At 43.1% G+C, this 21,753-nt stretch overlaps 1 protein-coding gene across 1 annotated transcript in view; it reads right to left on the bottom strand.

Moving 5' to 3' along the window:
• Nucleotides 1–21,753, bottom strand: part of ITGA1 (integrin subunit alpha 1) — a 795,992-nt gene that overhangs the window by 239,752 nt on the left and 534,487 nt on the right. Inside the window, exons 10-11 of the mRNA XM_069221693.1 lie at nt 6,742–6,815; nt 5,462–5,606 (exon numbers count right to left, since the gene is read on the bottom strand). Coding sequence (XP_069077794.1) covers nt 5,462–5,606; nt 6,742–6,815 — 219 coding nt within the window. The remainder of the gene's footprint in view (nt 1–5,461; nt 5,607–6,741; nt 6,816–21,753) is intronic.

Below are 21,753 nucleotides of genomic sequence, written 5' to 3'. Positions count from 1 at the left end.
CCTCCAGTCCAATCCACCCCACTCCAATCCAGTCCAAGCCACTCCAATCCAATCCACACCACTCCAATCACCCAACACCAATCCAATCAAAGGCGATCGAATCCAATCCAAGCCACTCCAATCCTATCCAACCACTCCAGTCAATCCACCTCAATCTACTCCAATCCACCCAACCCCACTCCATTCCAAATCATCCCACCCCAATCCAATCCACCTACCCAATTTAATCCAGCTACACCACCCCAATCCATCACACCAATATAATCCACTTTTATCCACCCACACAGCCCAATCCAGCCCACATTAATCCACCCAATTCCAGTCCAATCCTCCTCACTCCAAACCACCTCAATCTACCCCCCTCGCATCCAGTCAGCCCACTCCATTGAATCCACCCCACACCAATTGAATCCACACCACATCACTTTTATACAATCATCCCACTACAATTCAACCCACCCCACTCCAATCCAACCTACTCCAATCCAGTCCATCCCACTCCAGTCCAATCCACCATAATCCACTCCACTCCACTCCAGTCCGATCCACCCAACCTCACCCCAATCCAATCCACCCCACCTCTACTCCAATCCACCCCACCTCCGTCCAAGCCTTCTTAATGCACCCCATTCCAATCCACACCACCTCACTCAAATCAAGTCTACCCCTTCCACTCCACCCCAATCCCACCAGACCATTTCAATCTACTCCACCCCACTTTAATCCACCCACTCCTATCTACCCCATTCTACTCCAATCCACCCCGCTCTACTCCAATCCACCCTCCTCATCCACACCAATCCACCCCATCCCAGTTCAATCCACCACACTCCAATCCAATCCAAACCATCCAGTCTACCCCACTCCAAACCACTCCAATCAACTCCACCCCAATCCAGTCCACCCCATGTCAATCCAATCCAGTCCACTACAATCCAAACCACTACAATCCACCTAACCCCACCCCATCCCAGTTCAATCTACCCCACTCCAATCCAATCCATCCATCCCACCCCACTGCAATTTACCCCACTGCAATGCAATCCACCCCAATCCAAGCCACCCCAATCCGATCTAACACACCCCATGCCAATCCAATCCATGCCACTCCAATCCATCCCACTGCATCCCACCACACCACACCCCAGTCCAACTCCCCATTTCAGTCCACCTGACTTCAATCTAATCCACCACACTCCACCCCTCTGCACTCCAACACAACCCCACTCTAATCCACCATGCTCACTCCAATCCACTCCACCCCATCCCATCTCAGCTCAGTCCACCCCACTCCAATCCAATCCACTCCACTCTACTCCAATCCAATCCAATCCACCCCACTCCAATCCAATCCAATCTACCTCACTCCAGTCCGATCCAATCCACCCCACTCAAATCCAGTCCACCCACTCCAACCCAGTCCACACCATTCCAGTCCAATCCACCCCACTCCCATCCAGTGAATTCAACCCACCAACTCCAATGTAATCCACCCCACTCGAGTCCAATCTAATCCACCCCACTCCAATCCAACTCACCCCATCCCTATCACTCCAATCCAAACCAACCATCCTAATCCAATCTAATCCAAACCACTCAAATCCACCACAATCTAATCTGCTTCACCCCATTTCAATCTACCCCACCCCACTCCAATTCAATCCACCCCACACCAATCCACCCCATTTGACTCAATCCAGCCCACTCTACTCCAATCTAATCCACCCCACTCTACTCCAGTCCAATCCACCCACTACTACAATCCACTCCACCCTATTCAACCCACTCCTCTCTATGACACTCTTTGCCACTGACCTCTACTCCCCTCTACCCATCTCTATGACATGTTACTTCCCCTATTCCAATTTATTTCTTGATATCTTTTAAGGCTGCCTCTTTGAATGTAAGAATCTCATTAGAGATTGTGCCAGCAGTAGGAGTGAATCTGGAGGGATTCCTCATTCATGTGTCTATTTGTCGATCAGGGGTTGGCCTGTCCAGAAAAAATGCATGCAATCTAATTTTCCTGAAAAAAATGTGCAGCTCGCAGTTGAGTAAAAAAACAGATCCTCTCTTTGAGTCAGTACAAAGCCTAAACCCTTCTCCAGGACCTTATTTTTACCAGCTGTGAGTAATCTTTGGGATTGATTGACTATTAGTTTTTTCAGGTCCTTGGTCTGGCTGCTAGTCAGCATTTGTGGTTCGGGTTGGTTCCACTTGACCCGTTTGTGCCCTCCTCTTATTCTGCCTCTTCCCTTGCAGCAGGCTCTATTTAAAAAAGGCTGAGGAAAAGGTTGAGGGAAGAGAGTGTGTGGCCCCTGAGGGAACATGGGAAATCATTGTAGCCACGTGGCTTGTCGAAAGCGAAAGGGGGCAAAAGGGGGCAGAGGCTGGGGCAGAAGAAGATGCTGCCAGGAAGCAGATGGGGAGGGGGAATGTATGCCAATACTTTTTATTGTGAATCGGAAGCTGCTAATCTACTGCTGTTATACTTCTTGAGTTCAAAGGAAGTAAAGAAAGACTATGAAGGGCCTTTTTAGTCTGTGAACTGCATTTAATGGTACTCTTATTATGGTACCAAATGCAGTTTATTTCTTTATTGTGTGCTACCTGTTGAGAAGTGAAATGGGCAAAGAATGCACATTTAGTTGGCATTTGTAAGTGGTAGCTAGTAGTATTAGCAGCAGTGGTGCAAAATGAAGATGACATGCAAAATCATCTCATATGAACGGTATAAGGAGTGCTTCTTGTCTATATAGTTAAACTCTGGATAATTTGCTTGGCTCTCATTTTCTTTGAAAGCCCCTGGTGTTTAACTTTATTCCATTGTCAACATTTTATACTATCAATCATAAATGCTAGTGTAGAAACTGAGGAGCTTCCAAGAGACTCTGCTTTTTAGTTGTTTATCTGTTTCCTTTCACGCAAGTCTTTCTGGTACTTGTAGATTACCACTTTTGTCCTTCTGGAGCTGTCAAGCATGGGAGTTTGAAAGTTCAAAACAACTTCCTCTATTGCCACTGTACATGAGATGGGAAACTCTTCATTTAGAAGGTCGCTGGCATGTGATCTACTATGCAATGTTGTTGACACGTGATGGTCCAGGCCTAATGCTAGCTGAGTTTTTACTTTGGAAATGCTGGTCCTCACTTCTTTGGAAGGCTGAAGTAGCTGGTTGAGTGTATGATCTCAGGCCTGGCTCACTTGCAAAATATTTGGCCGCTGGTCTTAAAGGATGCACTATGGTTCATGAATCTGGGGTGGTGTCTCAGCAGCCTTTGGGAAGTCTAGTGGTATCTGTGGAAGTGCTGTGGAGCCATTTTAGTTATAGCTTCATACACGTTATTTTAGCATACTAGGCCTGCTGCTGTGTACTTTAGCCTCTATATATATCTTATTCAGCTTCGTTTTACTATTTTAACAATAGCCTCATTAGCGGTCTTGGTTTATTTTCTCTATCTAGCTGTTCTTTGCCTAGACCAGCACTGCGTTCTTAAACAAGACATTTTTTCACTCTGTGCTTTTTTCAATGCTGCAGTAAGGTAGGTTGCCGGCAAAAGTGATATGTTTTGTCTCTAATGTTCACAGAAACATACACACTCTTACGTGGGGATCCTTTCTTGGAACATCAGCTGTTTTATTATTAAAACACTACTTTGACCCATGTACGTTAGAGGGAGATTCCAGCCTGATGACCACGAGGGTTTGCTGATTGCTGATTGCTGAGTGCTTAGCTGCAGCTGCTTATGTAGACAACAGGCCTCTTGCTCAGGTATGAGGGATGATGTCTTCCCAGGGGAATCTGAAGGGCAGAATTAGAGCTTAACATGCTGTGCTCTAACATAGACTAGGTAGGAGCTTTAACGATGTTAGTGACAATATGATAGCGTTATTTTTATGTTTAACTCTCTTTGTCACAATTTTAATCCTGTCATGCTACATTGTCCTAGTTATTGCAATACATGCTTTATTATCTAAGATGCAGTTACATCAATAAAACCTTATTGAACTATACTCTGCCTCTGCATGTCCTTGCATATGTGAGATTAATGTAACTGAGAGAAACGGATGAGATCTGAGTGACCATGATTTCCCTGAGGAGTCAATTGTGTCATGTGATCGGTTTTCCATCATCCCCGCTCTTGGGTGGAGATGAGGCACAGCTAGTTAGCCGGAACAAAGCCCGGATTAGGCTGACAGGTGTCACCTGTGGTGGGTTCAGACTCAGTCACCCACAGTACAAGCGATTCTGCCGCCCGGATCCAGTAGTCTCATTAGGATAATGAGAGCCTACGCGACAGAAGCAAATGTGGCGAATGTATTCCTGCACAAAAGGAAATATATGTAAAAAGGAGAAACTGATGGCATAATAGTGACAGTCCGTAATTGATACCAAAGAAAGAGAGTCATTGGTGGTCATTATGACCCTGGAGGTATTACAACGCCAGCGCCAAAACGACGGGAGCACCGCCAGCAGGCTGGCGGTGCCTCCCGGCGTATTTTGACCACAGCGGTAGCGCTACAGTCGCACCGCCGGGGCCGGCGGTTTTCCGCCACAATGGCCCCGGCGGTTGTAATCCGCCAGGGCAGTCCCCGGCCGCCAGCCTTTTTCTGGTGGTCTGAACCGCCAGGAAAAGGCTGGTGGTAAGGGGAGTCGTGGGGCAGTGCAGGGGCCCCCTGACAGGGCCCCATGCGGCTATTCACTGTCTGCTGTGCAGACAGTGAAAAGCGCGCCGGGTGCAACTGCACCCGTCGCACGGCCGCAACACCGCCGGCTCCATTTGGAGCCGGCTCCCATGTTGCGGCCCACATCCCCGCCGACCCAGCGGGAATGTCCAAATGGGCACCGCGGGAGTGCGGCCGCATTGGCGGCCGCACAGCGGTTACAGCTTGGCGGTCGGCGGTAGCCGCCCACCAATGTTGTAATGAGGCCCTTTGTCTTTATTTGGTCTAATTCTGCTTTATCAGCAGCTCTCAGGCTTTGCTATGGAGGAACTGGCCAATTCTAGTTGTAGTGAGGGAGTGGAGAACATACCAGACCTCCATTAGCAGACAAAACAAAAGGCGAAGGGAGAGGGAAAGATAGTGTAAATAAAGCAGAAGGGTGAAAGATTATTTTTGTTGGTGATTTACCACAGCCGCAGGCCATAACCAGCCTTCTATATTAGACAAGGGAGGGTCAGTTGGTGGTGGACAGCCATCAGGGCTTAAACTTCACTATCAAGATCACTATGCCCTACAACACATGGCCTTTGACTGAACATGCAGAAGATTTAGATGCAGTAACATTTTTAGGCACTTATCTGTGTGGCAGATATCCCCTCCCACCTGTGTCAGCATACATCCTATTGACTTTTGTCAGGTAAATTTTAATAATAGGTACATGTCTCTAAATCAAAGGGAGAGATGCTGCAGTACAAATAAGCAATACAGAGAGCACATACCATATATTTTCACTCACCTAGGTAAGAAGCAAGGGGTTCATTCTTTTCGGAAGGCTTTGTTCGAAAGGTATCATTTCTTGGAATTTCAAAACTGCCATCTTTAAGCATAACTACTGTTCCGTTCCAGTCGTAAGCACCAACAGCTCCAAGCATCACCCAGTCCTTTTTAGATAAAATATATGTATTTTCAGTAAGCGTAAAAGTCATATACCACACTGTGGCTCAAGGGTATAGCATTTGAATCACTTAGTGTCCCCTTTTATTTAATAAAACTGTGTGATTGTGTACATTTATTTGAAAAAAAACAAGTAATGCAAATAGCATTATACTAAAAACTGCACAAATGCTTTCGAGTCTGGGAGAAAAAGTAAAATATTTATTTATAGAAATTAAGTTTTCTAATGGAGGAACATTTGTAATATGCTGTTTGGCAAAAGTACTTTATTAAGTCTCTTCATGTCTTAAACATGTACATTGACAGGGCTGTAAAAACAAGTGTGGATTAAACGAATAGGCGCCATTCTTCCCTTTGCCAATGCTTGTTTTGGTAGTAATTGTTTATGTGAAAAAACAGCTCTGGTTCTGCACACACTGCAGTCAACTTTATTATAAAACTTGCGAAAAAGTTTTCCAAGATGGCCCTCATGAGCACACACTCATGCTCCTATGTTGGCCATGTGAGAATGTTTTTCCTTATGCCTTTTAATAATACTCAACAGTTGTCACCTGTGCATGCTTATGCATGACAGCCATTTTCAAATGGATTTTTTTCAAGTATAAGAAAAAAAATTCCAAGATGGCCACTATGCATGCCTACCCAATGGCTGCCATCTTGAAATGGTTTCAAAACCCTTAAGAAATGGCAGTATGGGTGCCTTCTTATTGTTGACATTGAAATCAATACATTTTACACTTCTTTGTTTTCATTTGTTATCCCTTTTCTAGTTCAAAAGTCTGATTTTGTGAAATTGAGTGATTTCATTTTAAAATATCAATGCCTGATCTCTGATACCACAACATTTTGAACTGATTTTGGCTGCAGCACAATGTGAACAGACAAGACCCCATTATAGTACTTCTTTCAACTTATATGACAAAAGATGCTAATATATGGCAAGGAAAGATGCACCTTAGACCAGTGTATTGTATTGTGGAAACATTGAATTAGTAATTACAACAGTGCCATATTAGGTTCTTTGTTGAGATAATGATGTGTTGTGATTGTATGAGGCTGCTTCGATACACTATGTACTCTGATGTAAGCTTTAACATTATATTTTACATGCTAGTAATTTACCTGGGAATAATGAGCACTGAAGCCAGTCTGGGACATTTCCATCTCAAACGAGGATGCCAACTTTTCACTAGTAGCTTGAAAACAAAAAGTGATCTCTGTTAGAATCTAAGAGGCATTCAATTGAAGAAAACAAAGAATCAATCTGATATGACTTTCCATTCAATTTGAGAAACCTCATTTATATGTAGAAGATAGTTATTTACTAGTTCTCTTATGAAGAGTGATGCCTGTGCTTCACTGTATTCACTGGCAAATCTTAAAGATGATTACCCACTAATAACTATAGTAAAAACTAAGACAGGAAATTGGTTTATTGTAACAGTTATGTTTATTTATAATGGAGCACATTCACAAAGGTTAACTTGGTCATAGCATGTATTTATGACCAAATTAACCTTTTTATTCCTTCCAAAATGATGGCAGAGATTTCCATTATGAGAGCAGACATGTCCACATGTGAAACTCTCAATCATGTGGCAGAGAGGAGTCTTTCCAAAGCATAGTTTTCCTTGAATGCTGTAAGATTGTGAGCATTCCCACACTCCTGTCTGCCCTCTTCTGATCTTGGAAATACTCAGATATCACTTCAGTATGGGTTTGAAGTAACTCTCCTCTGAGGAGGGGAAGATAAAAGGCTTTCTACCCCCACCCCCCACCAAAATCGAGTACTTCCCTTAATGGTGCCTATATAGGAGGAAGAATAATAAATCTGACCCCTCCAAAATCCAACACTGCCACTCACTTTGCTTTTGTTCAAATGGCCAATGTCCAAAACTTTCCCCACAGTTGATTAGATTGTAGGGGGTGGCAAATTCAACTCCTCAAAAGTCGAACACATTCTCTATTCGTTGTTAAGATCAGACTGGGAGTGAACCCTAAAAAATCCAACTCGTCCCCTAATATTGCTGAATTAGGAGTGGTGACATTTATTTTCTTTTTTCTTTTTTTTAAATGTATTAAATTAAATGTTTAACACCATGGCCATACGTTTGAATGCAGGTGGGCCCCTCTGCCTTTCAGTCCAAAGATGTCAGTAAAATCACTACTACTGAGTTAGGTAGCAAACATCTGGGGCTCTTCTACAGAATCGTCACGTTGGGGAAACAAGAGGTATAAAAATCCACTGTGGCAGTTGTGGTGCTTGTACATTTTCTAATGCAACAAATGGTAGTTCCTCCACACCAATTATGAAACAAACTGGTTTGACAACATGTTTTTGCTTTTCTCAGAACTTGGGCCTTTTTACAAGTATCCTGGAGTGGAAGCACCTGGGGGCATACTTCACTGCAATACTATGTTTGGTCTTGTGTTCCTGCAACCAGACGTATTGGGTATGGAAACAATACACTAGTATTACAGGGTGCAGATGTACATCCAGAAAAACCACAGTATGAAATGGATCTCAAGCACCATGGGGAGAGCAGACAATGTTTCCTCCTGTCTCTCATATGTCTCCTCTGGTCCCGGACACCTACCCAACATCTACCTGAACCACAGCAATGTCACTTATCCTATTGACCATCTGCTCTTGACAAGTGTAAATCAGACAGGAAAAGAGCTTGCTATGTAGATGTGTACCCAGTAATACTGAGTCCAATTCTGATTCCTTATTGCACGTTCAGTAATTTGCAGTACCTGTTATATGGTTTGGGGATACCTGCCAATATTGGTTATTACAAACCCTGGTTTCCTTGTTCCAAATAACAGCAAACTCTGATGAGGCGCTAAAACAATTCATACATTTCTTTTCTACAGTGTGCACCCTGAATATTGAAACCGGAATATCAATGGCATAGAATACTGAGGACAACATATTGAATCCAAAGTATCAACAAGTAAGTATTTTCTATTCTTAACTTGACTTGTAAGCATCTAATATATATATGTGTGTGTGTGTGTGTGTGTGTGTGTCTGTGTGTGTGTGTCTATATTCAAAATGGCCCTTTTTGGAATGTTATCCCCAAACATTTTGCCTCTGACCTTCTGTTTTTGACCATGTGCTGCATTTCCGTTTTGCTGGCTTTAAGACTCTGAGCACTTCACCACTGCTGACCAGTGCTAAAGTGCAAGTGCTGTCTGTCTAAATTGTATTGGTAACTGGTTTACCCATTGACCCATGATTGGATATTTTATTTATTAGTAAGTCCATAGTAAAGTACACTATGTGTGCCCAGCGCCTGTAAATCAAATGCTACTAGTGGGCTTGCAGCACTAATTGTGCCACCCACATGAGTATCCCTGTAAAAATGTCTCAGATCTACCACTGCAGCGTCTATGTGGGTAGTTTTAAACTGTTATTTCGACCTGGCAAGTGCACCCACTTGACAGGCCCAAACCTTCCCTTCTAATACATGTACATCACTCCTAAGGTAGGACCAAGGCAGCCCCATGGGCAGGGTGCAGTGTATTTAAAAGGTGGGACATGTACTGGTGTGTTCACAGGTCTTGATAGGGAAATACTGCTTAATTCAATTTTCACTATTGCAAGGACTATCTTGCCCATATATTTATATGGAGATTGCCTTGAAATATTTTTAAGTGTAATTTTCCATTGAGAGCAGATAGAGGTGTGGATTTTGGGGTCTCTGAACTCACAATTTGAAAATGCATCTTTTGGTGAGGTTGGTTTTTAAATTGTGAAATTGAAAATGCCACTTTTAGAAAGTGGGCATTTTCTTGCTTAACCAATCTGTGCTTTTGTCTGCCTGTGGAATATAGGTCTGGGTCAGGTTGACAGTTGGGCTGTGAATTCCCTCTAGACAGTCACACAAAGGGAGCTGAGGTGTTCCTTGCATATTCTGACTTGTCTCCCTGAGCTAGAGTGGTGGGAGGAGCTGGCACTTGCATCTGAATAGGGCTGTGCCTGCCCTTACACAAAGCAGTCTTCAACCTCCTGGAATGTGTCTGGTGCCAGGGCTGGAAAGGCAGGGTCTTGTGCACTACAAGGACTTTTCTTTGAAGTTTGCCTACTTCAAAGGCAGAAATGGGTATAACTGCTGGACCTCTGACCCAACAAAGTTAGAACACCTCTGGACTAAGGACCTTTCGCCAGGAAGAAAAGCTGGATGCCATGGGAGGGACTGCAACTCTGCCTGTTGCTTTGTTGGGCAGGCCTGCTGCTTGCTACTTCTGCTGTGCAAGATTCTCAAAGGCCTTGAACTGAGGGACATCAAAGACTCCAGTCCCTGGTCCCCTGGAAGTGGAAGATGGTGACCTAAAGGATAAAATCCATGCACCAACGTGCCACGGCCGAAAAATGGACTCAGGGCCTGTCCCGCCACTGTAGAATTGATGCAGCGCCTGTTTCCCCATGGCTCCATCAACAAAGCACGTCTGGATTTTCCTTGCATCTTCCCTGGGGCGTCAATTTCTCATCAACACTGCATCACAGTAAGGAACCAAGGCTGTATGTCTCGAATTCAATGCATTGCCTTTCCTGCGAGGAAATAATCAACACATCCCCTCCCCTGCCAGTAAGGAACCAACACATCACTTTGATTTTCAGTGCTTCACTTCCCCTGCGACCCGCATTGTTTTTGTTTTTGATGCGTCCCAGGTACTGTGTGTTAAATGGATACAACTATTGATTCCTAGGGATTAAAACTAATTTACGCTTTTAAAAAGTGATATCTTTACTTGTGTATGTTGGATTTTTGTCATTTTAGTTTTGCTTTATTCAGATAAATATTGGCTATTTTTCTAAACTGGTGTGGAGTACTTTTGTGGTGTTTTCACTGTGTTGGTATGTGTGTGTGTGCATATAAATACTTTGCACATGGCCTCTGGGATAAGCCTGACTGCTTGAGCCAAGCTGCTAAGGGGCTGAGAAGGGGTTATCTTAGCTGTGTGACTTCCTTACACTGACTAGAGTGAGGGTCCCTACTTGGACAGAGTGCAAACCATTGTCAACTAGAGACCCCATTTCTAACAATATATATATATCTTCTAGGTAAGTAAATGAAGAGTTAGGAATAGAAAATCTATTCTGAATTAGCAACAACAATTCCAAACGCGTTTGAATTATGTGTTTTTAAAGGTCTGATCTTTTGCTGAAATCTCCATGGAATGTGTAAAACGTTACCTACTGATGTTATGCAACGGTGCCACGATGATCTCGTTTGTACCCTGGTGAAAAAACTACTAAGTGCAAATTAGTTTTATTAAACCACCCCCCCCCCCCCCCGTTTTTGTCAATAAAGACAGGAGACGCTCCCCATCGGTGTGAATATGTTCTGTTAATACGCTTCTTGTACTAAGATGAAGTCAGCACAGAGAATGCAGCAATGGCCTAAACAGGCGAATCATGAACTCGGAAAGTCCACTGTCACAAACGGCCTATTATAGAGGCATGGATTTGCAAAGTGCATTGTAGAAAGAGAAAAAGGCTGAAAAAGAATACGGAAATCATTTAAAATTAGGGACATACCATGCACAGATAGTATAATGCCTGGGAAAGCTTGAGAATACAAGGGAAAAGCTAGGCCTAGCCCGCACTCCGAAATGGAATTTGATGGCTGATGCTAATGTCAGATGTTTGGCTTGCACTGCGTGTGCTTATCTTTACATGCATACAATACTGAAATTAATAATACGCACAAAATAAAACAAGGAGGAAACCTGGAGATAGACATAGTTCGGGATGCTTTATTACGATTAGGGAGGATCCCAGGTACAGACAAAGATGTTCTCTTTGTACCTTCTACAAACTGATTAAATGTAGCATAAGATGTAAAATCTGTTTGGGATCTTGCATCTTTACATAAATATTCCAAGAAATATTCATTTGAGATAACATTTTGTTTCCAGAGGAAGTCTGTATCATGATTAGGCAGCATGAACAGGATGGGCATCCCACGCATGCCCTTTCTGTGAACTATGCTTGACATAATTATACAAATACAGAGATAGCTTATCCGGAATATAAATAAAAGCAGGCATATAAAAAAAAGTGTATCCCTGCAAATCCACGCTTTGAAGCCTCCTTGAGGCCTGTAATTTTAACAATTGTGGTCAGTGACATTGGTGGGGTGTAAGCTGCAGATGTTCCTACAAATACGACAAGCAGGGCACTTGAGATTGGCTAAAGGGACAGAGGAACGGGAGACCAATGTGGATTGGCAGGGGTAGTAATTTAGACAAAACACAATGCTTTGTAAAATAACCAACATTGTTGAAGATTATCAAAGCAGAAAGGGAGTAAGTGTGTGTGCGTTTTTGTCTGTGTTTATGTAAACATTCCTGGTAAAATCCGATAGGCACCTCACTATTGTAAAATATGTTCCCTGCAAGTAGGTCCTTCACTGCTGACACAAGACCTATAATTTTATTGACTATTGTACCACATGTGCCGATATAATGCTTAGAAAATGTTGTTGGCTTACCTGAAACTATTGTTAGTCTGACAGAAATATTGTGTCCTAAATATAATTTACAAAAATAATGTTCCAGTTGATGTAGGCTTTATATTACCTCCAATGATATAATATGTATGTAAACTATATTTAGGACATGATCCTTCAGCCTGAAGATATTTTGCTGAGATATAATATTAAAGTATGATTTAGAGTAATTAGAACATCTGATGTAAGCCTTGTGTACCCTCTTGAGCAACAACCTTCCTCAAACAATATCCATGCCACAGCTCAGCATCATAAAATGTGTAACAGAAGTAAAATCCCTCCATTACTCCCATGTGTAATACCCTCATACCTGGCAACCCCAATGACAATAACTCCTAACCCACTTTTGACCTTTCCTCTACTTACACCACCAAAATCTTCATTCTACATGAATCTATGCACCCCTGAGATTTAGAAGCCAGGCAAACCCTGTCCATGAAGGGCTAGAGAAATTGTGAGATATAACTACACCTAAAGTCATTTAGGTCTACTCATCCCTGCCATTGCTCCTCTTGCTTTCTGAGGATTTACATCTAGCACTCACAATCAAGAAAAGTAATATACAGGTACACCTCTACAATAAGGACCTCATCACTGATTTCTTCCTTTATTTCTAAACCTTTTTAGGAACCTTGCTTTGTGAGTCATTATCATTATCCTTTGTAGCTTGCATCCTCCTTAAAAGATTGTCAATCATAATGTTCCCATCATGCACAAAACATGGTGATCATCAAAGGAGGAGGTGTATGAATTTTCCCTTTTTGATTGCCTTCTAAAAGAAAGTGTCATTGAACCATTAGCCCAACTTCCTCACTGTGCGTGCAGTAGTGCACGTAAATAAATTCTAAACACCCTCCCAGGAGACCTTCTTGATCTTTCTATACATATCCTCTCCATCTCCAAGCGGTATTTTATCCTGGGCGACATTCAACTATGGGTGACCTATCTAGCCTTGGGAATCATAATGGACATATACAACAAAGGCTGTATTGAACTGGTGGGAATCTAAACATAGTGCAGCAAACACAACCTCAACTTCATCATCATTTCAATCCCAAGGTCTCATATAATTGACCGTGTTATGGTTTCCCCCTCTGCCATGTCCAAGTAAGCTTCATGATTGAAAACAAACTCATCCAGTCTTTTCATACAGGAACTTGTTGATGCAGATTTTTATGTCACCTATTATCACAAACTGGTACTGCTAATGATCATGGTCCCGGACAACCCTCAACCATATCTGTTCCCCTTCAATGACTCCATATGATCTCTAACAGCACTAATGAAGAAGGTGCATAACCTGGCTGTAATGTACAATAGTGACCCCACTTTAACTTCCAATGTCATTGCTACCACAAATAGCACATACTCTCAGTCATACTTTCCAGGCTGTGCTACCACTATGACATTTATAACGTTTTCCAAAGACCACGATCTATAAACTGCAAAATATACAGAACCACTTGGCTCAGCTTATCTTCAATTAACTGGCTACCCACAAAGTAAATACTGCAGCTTAATGCACCATGGCTCAACAAACGCATGTCATGGCCATGTCCAGAACACTTTTCAATGGTCTTCCAATTTAATCAGGTAACCAGAAATGTGAAGGTAGCTACAATAATCAAACTCCAATCTGGAGGCAGATTCCTTCAAATGATGGGTCCCTCAATCTGTGCCACCCTTCCTGAACATCTGACACTAGAAGGAAGTTTCCTCAAGCTATATAAAAGACGAAAGACACACCTCGACAGATTGGCAACATGATTTTTCAATGTTCCTGATGCATAATCACATCAAGATCTTCTCAACATGTCATACTGCTGTCCTCTCAAATGTCTAAGACTCGACAACATCTTCCACCCACATTGTGACATGCTCTGTATTAATGATTTTATATCATTTTACCTTCTAATAGGTAGTACTATGGAGATTTGAAGATAGCATTGAACGTTTATTTGAACATAACTGTTCATCTGGTTTTCCATAACAGATGGTGCTCAGTGGGTTGTCCAGTCCTATAACACATCTAAGTGAAAACCAGGAATCATAAACTCAGTAGACATTTCTGCTGAACCATTTGTGACCCTCTATAATAGCTCTCTCAATTACAAATCAATAAGCTAACACTGATGTGCAGATGTGCAGTGGCCGGACAAGATGCATTACACTGGAGTTAACTTACTATCTGTTGCTCACTTGCAACCACTCAGTAAGACATTCCTACATACTACCACTTTCACCATTACTATTACCTGATGTGCATCTTGTTGCAGTGGCAAAACATTCTCCCACAAATTGTCCTCATTTTCTGGCCGAATAAACTTCCCTCTTGTCTGAGGCCCTCCTTGTTCCCCAGAGGACTGACCTGCTGCTGGAGTCCTGTCCTGAGCTCTGAGATGGAAGACTGCACCTGCTGCCTTCATCTCAGGCTACCTGAGTTACTCCAAGGGAAAGTTGGCTTATCTTCTGTTCTGTGCTACAGAGACACAACAAGCTGCAGAGGCATCCCTGTAACTGCCCTGCTGACCTTCTGCACCTGGACCTGCCTGAACCTGTAACCTGTAACCTGAACCTGTAACTGGACCTGCCTAGGCCCTGATGGCCTCTGCTAAAGTGAATCCCTGATTCCCAAGAGTTTCCTTCTCTGGTCCTGGACCCTTGGCTGCATCAGAATGCATTCCTCTAAATGAAAAGGAGAACTTCTGAAGTTTTGGTCTTTTTGCGACCGCAAATGGGCCTGTTTGCAGCAAGACTGTGCTGCCCACTATGAACTCTACTGCGATGCTCTGATAAGCACAACTCTTCATGCTACAGAGAGCAGCAATGCAAGATCTGCACTCTGAGCTACAGCAACAACAGCCCACTGTGAACACCATCATAAAGCTCCAGCAACGATAGTCCACAATGCCGGATCGGCTGTTCGCACTACAATGATGACTGTCCGTGACGGCATACCTGATCTTCACATCACAGCAGCAACCATCCACAATGGTGTCCCTGCTCCTCATGGCCTCCTCCACCTTGACGGATTTTGAAAAGGTAATTTTTCTGCAGGACTAGCCTTGTTCCTATATCTAGCTTGAACTCCATAGTGATAAGCCTGAACTTCTGAATTTCCCCTGTTTTTCTATAACCAGATGACCACGAGTGGTGCTTTGCGCTTTTAGGTGTTATATCAACCTAAAATTTAAATTGCATATCTCTGGTTCCACCGATTGGATTGTTGTCATTCTGGTAACATTTTAATTATGAATATTTACTCTATTTTTCTAAAGCCTAAATTGGTTTGGGATTTTCCTTCTGTTTTGTGTTCACTTTATTACTGCTTCAGTGCTGCATAACTACACATTGCTTCTAAGTTAGTCTGACTGATTTGTGTCAAGCTACCTGCAGATTAAACACAGGTTAATTTAGTTACTTTTTGAGGTTCACTCTGACAAGGACTGTGGTTGTTGTATGATTGAGGCTTCCACCCTCAACCAATAACCTGATTTCTTACTCAAGATATAAGTTGGTGTTGATTTCATCTTTTAAAAGACATCCACATTAGTATCTTTATTACAAAGTGGCAAAGCTCAGCATTTAGGGGCATATTTATACTCCGTTTGCGCCGAATTAGCGTCGTTTTTTTCGACGCAAATTCGGCGCAAAACTAACGCCATATTTATACTTTGCCGCTAGACGCATCTAGCGCCAAAGTATGAGTAAAGAGCATAATTTTTTAGCGTGAACGCCTTCCTTGCGTTAATGAGATGCAAGGTAGGCGTTCCCGTCCAAAAAAATGACTGCGCCGCAAATGCGTCGTATTTATACTCCCGGGCAAAAATCACGCCCGGGAGTTGGCGGGGCAGAAAACCCCGCATTTGCGCCACTTTTTAACGCCTGGGTCAGGGCAGGCGTTAAGGGACCTGTGGGCTCAAAATGAGCCCACAGCTGCCCTCCCATGCCCCCAGGGACCCCCCCTGCCACCCTTGCCCACCCCAGGAGGACACCCAAGGATGGAGGGACCCACCCCAGGGACATTCAGGTAAGTTCAGGTAAGTATAAATTTTTTTATATATTTTTTTGGCATAGGGGGGCCTGATTTGTGCCCCCCTACATGCCACAATGCCCAATGACCATGCCCAGGGGACAGAAGTCCCCTGGGCATGGCCATTGGGCAAGGGGGCATGACTCCTGTCTTTACTAAGACAGGAGTCATGTAAATGGCGTCTGGGCGTCGTTTAAAATGGCGCAAATCGGGTTAAGATGATTTTTTTGCGTCAACCTGACTTGCGCCATTTTTAAGACGCCCTAACGCCATTTTTCCCTACGCCGGCGCTGCCTGGTGTACGTGGTTTTTTTCCACGCACACGAGGCAGCGCCGGTCTGCTTGCGCCGGCTAACGCCATTCAATAAATACGGCGCCCGCATGGCGCTTCAGAATGGCGTTAGCCGGCGCAAACATTTTTGACGCTAAACTGCGTTAGCGCAGTTTAGCGTCAAAAAGTATAAATACAGGCCTTAGAGGCTATAGGTGTACATAAGAAGAGTCTAGGGCAGTGGTTCCCAACCTTTTGACTTCTGTGGACCCACAATTTATCATTAATGGTACCCGGGGACCCCCACTGAATCATTATTGGTAGCCGGGGACCCCCCCCTACTGAGTCATTACTGAATTCTGGGTACCTAATCTGTTAATATTATTTCATTTTCTAAGCAGTTGCGGACCCCCTGAGGAGCCTTCTCAGACTCCCAGGGTCCCTGGACCACAGGTTGGGAACCACTGGTCTAGGGGATTTTATCTTGCCCACAGCGGCTTTTGCAACGTGCCCCTTTGCAAAACGAATGCCTTCCCATACTAATAGTGATCATTTACAATGAATATGGACTTTTTACCAGCCTTAGTGTCAACCTTGGAAACTGACAGTGTTTGCCCAGCACGCTCTAGTAGGAGTAGCACTGAAAAAGGAACTTAGTACAGTTTATGCAAAGCAATGAACTTAGACCGTTTTGTTAACCCCCAGTAGAACTAAAATGGAAAAGTAGGTAGACAAACCAAAGGAACATGCATGGCAGATGGATATCCTCATACTTATCACATGCGACGCCGGTAGCAGATTCAGCAAGCACCGCAACAGGTATCGGAGGCTTATCAGGGTCCTCAGACACTTCGTTTATCAACCATTATATCATCTCCTAAGGTATTAGCGATTTCTGGCATTTTGGAACATCGTATGAAACTTCTAGCTTTAGCCTTGAAAAAGTCTAACCTGACGAAACACGTGTCGGCTGTTGTCCATTTGAACATGAATTCTGTTGTCACCGTCTGACTCTGTGCCCAGGATGTCTGATTGGGCCAGACGTCATCTGTTCACCTAAAGACATTACAAAGGAATAAAGTGGAACTTTTCAACTCTCTAGGATGTGCTGTGGTTTTCTGTCTTGCTTCATACAACTGTGACCTCTTCTGGTTAACAGTTCATGCACTCTGTGGCTGGGTGCATTACCACTTGGGCACTCCCTTCTTCAGTCTCACATCATCATGGACTTCGCAAAAAAATGTTAGCTTACCTTTGGAAAGTGCGCTCTCTCCTCCACACAGCCACGTTTTTTGTTTATATGTATCCTCATACTTGTAGTAAGTTGTACTTCCCAATTAAGTCAGCGGATTTATGATATGCCACTTTACAGTCTGCATGTCGTGGATGCAGAAGGGAAGCATTCAGGCAGGATGGCAGTGATTGCCTAAGTCTAAACTTAGACCCAAATTCTAACTTTACTATGAGTAAAGTTAGACTTTTGGTCTAAGTTTACATTTTTGGTGTGAACGTAGGTCAAAAGTCTAAATTTAGACCAAAAGTCAAAATTCACCATGAGTAAAGTTAGACCTTTGGTCTAAGTTTACCTTTGAGAATAGGGCCCTTAATTGGTGAGTGGAAAGTAGTGGAGTGTGTATTGTTAATAATGCAAGGGTCCAGCCTGTGACAGAAAGCACTGAGAACATGCAAGCCATTATGTTAAAAAACTTGCATTACACACAGTATAAGATATACTGATACCAAATGTGTAAAAAGGTTTCAGATAAAACAGTGCTTCCAAAAATAGATGTTAGTAATACCTAGACTTTACATAATGATTTACTTTACTATAAATCCCTGAAAAGCACACACTTCACAGCTCAGCTGGTAACTCCCTTGCAGTGCTACTGTACAAGAATAAATCTTTGTCATCACAAAGGTTCATGTGGTTTGATCAATTAAACGAACTCCGGCTCCCAAGACGCCTTTACATTTGCAGATTAACCAGTTGTGCGCATTTGCTATTCTTTCAGGCAAGCTGGCACCCTGGCAAGAAGTCCTGTTTATTGTTAAGCTGCTTGCCAGTACCTTGGTTTGACAGCACAGGAATTAGTCCAGGGACGCTTGTCTTTTCATAAAAAGTAGGGAAACAGTTTTCCATAAATCACAGCATTCGTTAAAAGGAGGCTTACATTAGTTACAATGGGCCTCTGGGTGTTTTTCATGTTACCGTCAACATTTGTTATGCTAATCCTGCAAAGCGCTGGACTAGCATCAAAAATTCTGATGCTAGTCCCTTAACTACTGCCATGGTGTGCCATATTTTTAATATGGCGCAACCATGGTGGCATTAGAGGGGTGCTAAGGGATACAAGAAAAGGGGTGCTGCACAATGTGCAGCGCCCCTTTTCTTAAATTCTTAAATACTTTTCTCAAATATGCCTCACAGTTATAAAAACACCACACAGGCTAAAGAAGGGTAGAGGGGACATTCCAGCCAGCCATCTGATGCTGTGTGCCACTTCATTGACAGCTTTGCCGATCCTGGCCTTGCGTTTCCAGCTGACCTGGAGGATTGCCAGCAGAACAGCAGGCAGAACCTTTCTTTTGTTCCAGGTATTGGGTCTGGGACTCTGTCCATGGACTAGTCCGGGCAGAAGGGCTAACACTGCTATGGGGTCATGTTAAATTCTAGAATGTAGGTAGGAAGTCTGAGACTTATGATTATGTCAGGAATGCAGGGACTGTTTATATGTTTTAATCTAATGGTCACAGTCATCACTATGTCATGCATAGAGTGCAGTTTCTTCAATAAATGTATTAACACATCCTGCATTTCTTGGTCTGCCTTTGCATGCATGAGACTTGTGCAAATGAGAGAAAGGAGTAAGATCTGTTCCACCACGAGTTCACGCAGTTTTTAGGCTGCCACAAACCACCTGTACTTTCTAGGTTTGGGAGAGGTGCTGCTAGCTAGCTGAGAGGTCAGGCCAACAGCTTGCAGTCGTTATTGGACTGACTCAGTCACCAACACGTGGCGGTGCTGCCATGTGAAACCAAGCAGTCATACCCCCATGGTAAGAGTTCTACGACATTGCACCACCAACACTAGTCAGGCACTAATTTAACACTTCTTCAGAGTACCTTTGTCTCTGGCATACTAAAGGCACCCTAATTACCTTATATGCCTGTGGTATTAGGGAAATATTCTCCTCAGCTAAATAGGTAGTACCTGTCTTAGGCTGTAGGTTGTTCAAGCTTGAACCTTGGAAAGATTTCTCCAAATTGGTGTTTCTATCTCTGAGCTTACCATTGTAAAATATGGTGGATCCTCAATGGGTAGCAATTCCAGTAAATATGAGACAACCTCTCACACTACATCTATTAGCTCTTGGACACATTGAAGAAGGTAGGGATTTTATATTCGTGGTAGAGGCACACAATGCATACAGAACAGATATTTTCTATTCCTGGGTCATTTTTGCAACAGCAGATGGAAATACACACTTTTTCTACAATTGCACAATAACAAACTTGCCTGCACAATACAGAGCGTATGCATATTTAGAAATACCACTTTCTTATTAAGAACACCAAAATTGGTTTAAAGGCACCCTACCACATGTTACAGAAAATGTTAGATTAGGACACTTAAGTAATGAAGGACCTACATGGCCAGAATTAGCCAAATATACATAACATCCAATGTAGCAAACATGCCAGTAGCTGGTTTATGCCACTTATATAATAATTAGGTAGATAAATATAGATGCTAAATACAATTCTTAATGCAAACTATAAATACCACCCTAGCAAGGGCTACCCCAGCAGCACCACATTTGGCTTCAACCGGGATAAATCCAGCAACTGTCCTTTCAATAAGGGGTAAGGTGCCCACCAAACATGAAGAAATTCTGTTTTGGTTAGCACAAAAATCAAATGCGTTGGAAACAGTGATTCCCCATATGGGACCCCAAGACAAACATTGAAATCTCACAATGTCCTAGACCTTCGGACATAACTGTGCCACTTGGGGATCAGTATTTGCTGCACTTTACACTACTACACACAGTACACCAACACTTGTGAGTCTACCAGAAGTGTCAAAGCTAATTCAAGACGAATACAGGGCTGCCCCTGCCCTGGATTTGGGGATACAATTAATGGGCAATTTAGCCACAGTGTCCTCAATTACCTATTATATTAAGTAACCTTAAAGGGGATATAGTAGCATTGGCAGTAAATCAGCGGTGCCTGGACGTTCCCCAACATGAACAGGAACGTAAACTGTCCAAGATTGTTGCCAAGACTTACACTAGCATAGGTTGAGATAGTCTGGGAGCGAGACCAGGTAAACAACAATTACAAAGTCAAAACAATAAGGATAATACCAAACAGGCACAGGAGGGTTCTAAAAAGCACTGGTATAAACAGAAAAATAATAAAGATGAAAGCATAGAGGAGAATCTTTGCGATCTGGGATCTCAGAAAAGCATTACAACCTTGAAAATAGGACAACTTTAAAAACTCCTGACAGATATCAGTTTACTGATACTTGCTAATCTCGTTCCTTTCAGGACTCACCTGACAAACACAGTGAGAGAGGAGGGTGGTCAGATCACAGAGAGAAGTACATGAAATGGTCATTACAGTTAAAATGGAAGAGAAACTTCCACAACAAAAACCCCAATTCAAAAAGTAAAAGGTTGTTGTTGTGGGCAGACTGCTAGACAGCGCAGCAGAGGCCCTGATAGTTCACCAGATTCTTCTAGAACTTTTGGATGTGACACCAACTAATGACTTCCTTAAAGTCGAAACTGTAGACAGGTGTATCTCCCCACCCGATAGGGTTTGCAAACTAAAAATTCAAATTGAGGGGGAGATTGAGTGCACCATAGAAGTGATCTTCTGGGGAAGATTAACATTAAGTTATGACATACTATTGGCAGAAAGAGATTGGCCACCTGAATTTGTCATTACGCTCCCACACAAAGAAGATGTAATTGTACCTTCTTTCTCAGTCCTTAATCCAGACTCAGTAAAAGAAGTTCATGCTGCAGATTGGGCATTGGCGCAAGCACCAGCGCTGTACCGCAACCATGTGGGGTGGGATAGGGATTCCCATACAAAGAAGGTCCACTCCACAAATACAACCACAATACCCCATTAATAATGAGGCTAAAGAACCAGTGAGGGAAGTTCTCTCTAAACTTGAGTACCAGGGATTCATTGAATCCTGTGTATCTCCTATGAATAACTGTTAGAAATGGGGTTTTTGGTTGGCAGTCAGGTTACTTCCTGTCCAAGCAAAAGCCCTCACTCTAGTCAGG

This window comes from Pleurodeles waltl, chromosome 1_1, assembly GCF_031143425.1.
Source record: "Pleurodeles waltl isolate 20211129_DDA chromosome 1_1, aPleWal1.hap1.20221129, whole genome shotgun sequence".
In the NCBI taxonomy this organism is placed as follows: domain Eukaryota; kingdom Metazoa; phylum Chordata; class Amphibia; order Caudata; family Salamandridae; genus Pleurodeles; species Pleurodeles waltl.
The sequence above is the reverse complement of the archived record's forward strand: the minus strand, read 5'-3'. Positions and strand labels throughout refer to the sequence as shown.